The sequence below is a fragment of the Protopterus annectens genome, chromosome 2.part1, assembly GCF_019279795.1.
Source record: "Protopterus annectens isolate FY-2018-M chromosome 2.part1, PAN1.0, whole genome shotgun sequence".
Classification (NCBI taxonomy): Eukaryota; Metazoa; Chordata; order Ceratodontiformes; family Protopteridae; genus Protopterus; species Protopterus annectens.
In genome coordinates this window covers 291,895,669-291,900,442 of record NC_056729.1, presented here as the reverse complement: position 1 = coordinate 291,900,442, position 4,774 = coordinate 291,895,669, and the positions used below count along the sequence as shown (strand labels likewise).

The 4,774-nt window shown below is 35.9% G+C and overlaps 1 protein-coding gene across 1 annotated transcript; it reads left to right on the top strand.

Annotated features, from left to right (window-relative positions):
* The first annotated feature begins 205 nt into the window (after positions 1-205).
* LOC122794028 (toll-like receptor 13) lies at positions 206-4,267 on the top strand. The gene has a single exon (XM_044062139.1). The coding sequence runs from the start codon at positions 1,113-1,115 to the stop codon at positions 3,948-3,950; it is 2,838 nt and encodes a 945-aa protein (XP_043918074.1). The 5' UTR covers positions 206-1,112; the 3' UTR covers positions 3,951-4,267.
* The last annotated feature ends 507 nt before the right edge of the window (positions 4,268-4,774 follow it).

The window sequence follows — 4,774 nt, the reverse complement described above, 5'->3', positions numbered from 1 at the left end:
TGCTACACAGAAGTCATACTAGAGGTAATAGTATGAGACAACCTGCCTTCATCAAACTGCTAGAAATTCCCATCATCATATGCATTCAATAATCTGTTATTAATACTCTTGTCATTTACTGCAATGCAGTGATTTTTATTTTGTGAACCTTGATTTAAGGAATAACGGTTATGTATTGCCAATAGGCTGGGGAGCAACAAAGTGAGGCAGGTCTGGGAAAGAGGAGTGATTAAAGGAATGCAGTTCTAAAAACAATGTAGCAGTAGAACAGTGTATATTGTGTAAGTTTGTAACAAAAAGAATATGAAGCACTGGGAAGGTTGCTGTGTCTCTACAGAGTGGTATATCATGTAAGTTTGTAACAAAAAGAATATGAAGAGAACCCATAGTGGGGCACTTCTGCTGTGTCTGTACAGAATGGCGTATATGGTGTAGGTTTGTAATAACAAGAATATGAAGCACTGGGACACTTTTGCTATGCCTACCTTTCCATTACACTGTTGCAGTTCTGTATTCATAAAAGGGGGTGGAGATAGAAATGAACTTCTAAGGTGGTTCAGATTAACACTGCTATATCAGTAGGCTTGGGCTGTATAGACAACGGCAACCCCAAAAGTGCCCATTCTGGAGGCCGGAGATATCTACATCCACAAGCTGGAGTTCTTGCAGCTTTTAGAGGCAGACCCAAATTAAAAATAAATAAATAAATAAATAAAATAAAACGATGAACCCTATTTCATGACTCTCCTGGATGATGCTGCATTAAAAGCCCCAAAGAACTTACTACCTTTACAGACAGCATGACTGAATGGGGGGTGACAACGCTTGAGGAATCAGGAAGCCTTATAAACAACACAAGCTATGACACAACATTAGGAACATGCGGCTACAGTAGAAAGTAAAATAAATAGAAAATGTGAAACTAGAAAATGTTAGTTTCCTTTTATAAAAGCTCTTTCATTATCCTGTCAGTGTAATCAGCATGACAATGAAATGTGTTCCTGTTCTGAATGTAGCAACTTGTTCTTCTGCAAAAAAACACAAGTCTACCAACTACCTTTACAGACGAGTAAGACACTGCAAGAGGATACAGAAACACAGAAAATATTAGAATGGGCTCATTTAAAGCACTGCTGCCGACATTTTCTAGCTGGGTTATTTTACTTCTTTTGAATACTACATCCATTGGAATGACTACAAAAAAATGCCAGCTGTTCAAAAAGGATTTTCAAGGTTTCACTTTGACAGATGTTTCTATGTGTCCTGATGAATTTGGAAAAAGGGACTTCATGGCAATTGCTATCTGTAAACAAAGTAAGGACATTATTAGCGACATGAAGAATATCCCAGATGAGACAGATGCCATGTGTTTTTTTCAGATTAATGGAATTTTCAGGCCAGGTGGACTATCTCGTTTTTATAATCTAACTGCTGTATACATAAAAAACAGTTTTCACTTTATGCCTGGTGCCTTTGAAGGTCTCAGGCACCTGAGTCTTCTCTGGATACATATTTGCAAGAACATAACTTTTAATATGGATGCATTAACTGGGCTTTATTCACTAAAAGAACTATACATAATGGGCATTCATTTCAGCCAACTCAACTGGACAGTTCTTTCTACTCTAATTCACCTGGAAATTCTTAGTTTAAATTATAATGAAATTACTAATTTATCAGATGTTACAAAACATTTAAGCACACTTTCAGCTTTGAGAAACCTGTCACTCTTTAGCAACAATATTGAAGTTATAAACAAAGATGACTGTCTATCCCTTTCCACCAGAATGCAACCTTTTTTTCTGCCACTAAATGTTTCATACCTTGACCTCAGTACAAACAGGTTAGAGAAAATTGAGAAACATGCCTTGTGTGATTTTCCATATTTATCTTTCCTGAAAGCTGATATATCATCCCTAAATATAAAAGATCTATTTAATGCTGGTATACAAAGGATTGACGTTCTTTCTTTGCAACGTATAGGTCTTGATAACAATTTTCCTGTATGCAGCATGGTGCAGCATTTTCAAATCCAACAGTTGCTATTAAACCACAATGACATCTCTGAACTTAACATCACTGAAATCCAACTAAAGACATTGAAGAGACTGGATCTTACAGAAAATTATTTGACCAGCCTCACATCAGATTTAATATATACATTTGCAAATGTAAAGGAATTAATTGCTTCTGAAAATGCAATTTCATTTCTTGAACTCTGCCCTAATGATACTAAGCAGATCATCAAGCTTGAGCTCACATGCTTGGCTCTTTCATCCAATGATATTCAGCTGATAAAAAATGGACAGTTCTTTTGCTTGAAGAACCTTCAGACTTTGTTGCTGAATGACAACAAGATTACTCAAGTTGAGGATTCTGCCTTCATTGGTCTGGATAGTCTGAAACTATTAAATCTGGAGGGCAATGCCATTTTTCAAATAAACATGGATACTTTTAATGGTTTAAACCAACTTACAAAACTAAACTTGTATCAGAATAAATTAAAGGAAATTCATGCCATGGCATTTTATCAAACAAACAAACTCCAAGAACTCAAGATAAGCTTAGCTGATGATGTGAAGCACCTATACTGTTTTGGAGAAGTCAAAGGTCACCTATATAAAGTATCTATCAAAACTTTTGGCAGTCAAATATGGCTGGAGGATGAGTTGTTATTCCCATTTATGCATTCTCTGGAAGTTTTAGAAGTTGAAGCTTTGAAAGTGGTACTTGGATGTGATACATTTCCATTTTCACAAATAGAGGAACTATATATTTGGAAAAATTGTCTGTTTGTGTGTTTAACAGGGCTACCTGCACTGGAGTATTTTACTAACCTCAGACTTTTACATTACAGTTCCAGTCAGGATGAAATACACACAAAAAGTCAATTAAATTCAACAATTCCTTACTTACACAGTTTGGAAAACCTTTATTTAGAAGACATATACCGAGATATACAAAGGTCTCTTATTGATGCAGAGGTCCTGTTCTATGGTTTGGACAAACTGCAAACCCTACATCTGAAGAATTCTGGGATAACACATTTTACAGTCAACATGTTTAAGGACCTCAGATCCCTGCATGGTTTAATAGTGGAACAACAGACCATTATAGTGTTGCAATATGGAATATTTAACAGTCTGGAAAAACTTGAGTACATTTATTTCCATGATGTTGATTTTAAATGCAACTGTGAGATGCACTGGATAATTGAATGGCTAGCTACCAATATTCATGTACAGGTGTTTGACTTTAGTTTGCAGACTTGTTCAACTCAGGCGATCGAGTTTAACTTTCTTGATTTTCTTGATACACAGTGTCCACCAGTGCTAGAATTTACATTGTTCATGTTAACCTTCTGTATCACACTGTCCTTTATTCTATTTGCATTGCTACATGAAAGCATCTGGTGGAACTTATTATATTTGTATTACTTAGTCAGAGAAAGGCTAAACAGCAGGATTTCCAGAAGACATGGGGATAAGTATCAATATGATGCATTTGTATCCTACAGCAGCTATGATGAAGAATGGGTTGTAAACCAGCTTCTTCCAAACCTGGAACAAACTGGTCCATCATTCGTCACACTTTGCTTGCACAACAGGGACTTTGAACTGGGCAAGAATATTGTGGACAATATCATAGACAACATTCAGAAAAGCCGTTGGACCATTTGTATAGTTACACACAATTACTTGCAGAGCCAGTGGTGTTCCTTGGAGATGAAGATGACCACTTATAGACTGATTGCTGAAAGCAGAGACTGTCTACTACTGATCCTTTTGGAGAAGATCTCCTTGGAGGAGATCTCTTACTATCACAGATTAGCTAGACTCATGACAAAAAAGACTTACCTGGATTGGCCATTAGAGAAAAAGGACCAGCAATTATTCTGGGCAAAATTAAAGAATGCTATCCTCAAACCAACTGAAAATAAAATAAATTAATTTCCTTAACCCTTTTGTAGATGCTTCAAAATCTCTGTGCTGATCTATATTACAATTTACCAGTATGCCTACCATTTTTTATTTTTTCAGCAATGCTCTTGTTTTTTCCCCTTAACATAAACAGCAATCATTTCTACTTTTAAGCATTCATTGTATTTTTTTTTATTTGAATTGTATTCATTTTGTTTAGCAATGTTGGCCTTAAGTATTTGTGTTCATGCTAACAGATAACTGCATTTGTCTACAGCATTATGACAAAGAATGCTTACCTGCAGTGACCAGAAGAAAAACAGAATAATAAACAAAATAAGCAGTAACCCGAGTTTCTTTAAGATTATTATGGATGGTCATAAATCTCTACATCCCTTTGCACTGTAATTTTCCTGTATACTAGTCAGTTTGTATATTTTAAGTGACATACATTTTTTTGCTTTGATATTGGTAGACTTCACTTCTGCTCTTAAGCCTTCTCATATTTCTTTTTTTTATTTGTAGTTATTTTATGTTATTTCCTCTAGAGGCAGCTTTTGCCTACAGCTGATCTAGTTTGGACCTGAAGACAGTATCTAAATGGCATGATATAACCAACCATGTGTAAACCCACATTAACCCCATATGAACTTGATGAAGTTCTATGGACCTGAATTTTGTTTGTGACTTAAACTGCTGGAGAGATAGACATGTGTCTGTCTCTCCTATGGAACAGGCTTCCCCTCCATGTAAAACTGAGTTAATCTATTACCCAATTTAAGTGCAACCTAGGGCAGTGGATGGAGAATATGAAGTTTATACCAGGCCTAGTACCCATGTCCTGTATGGATAGA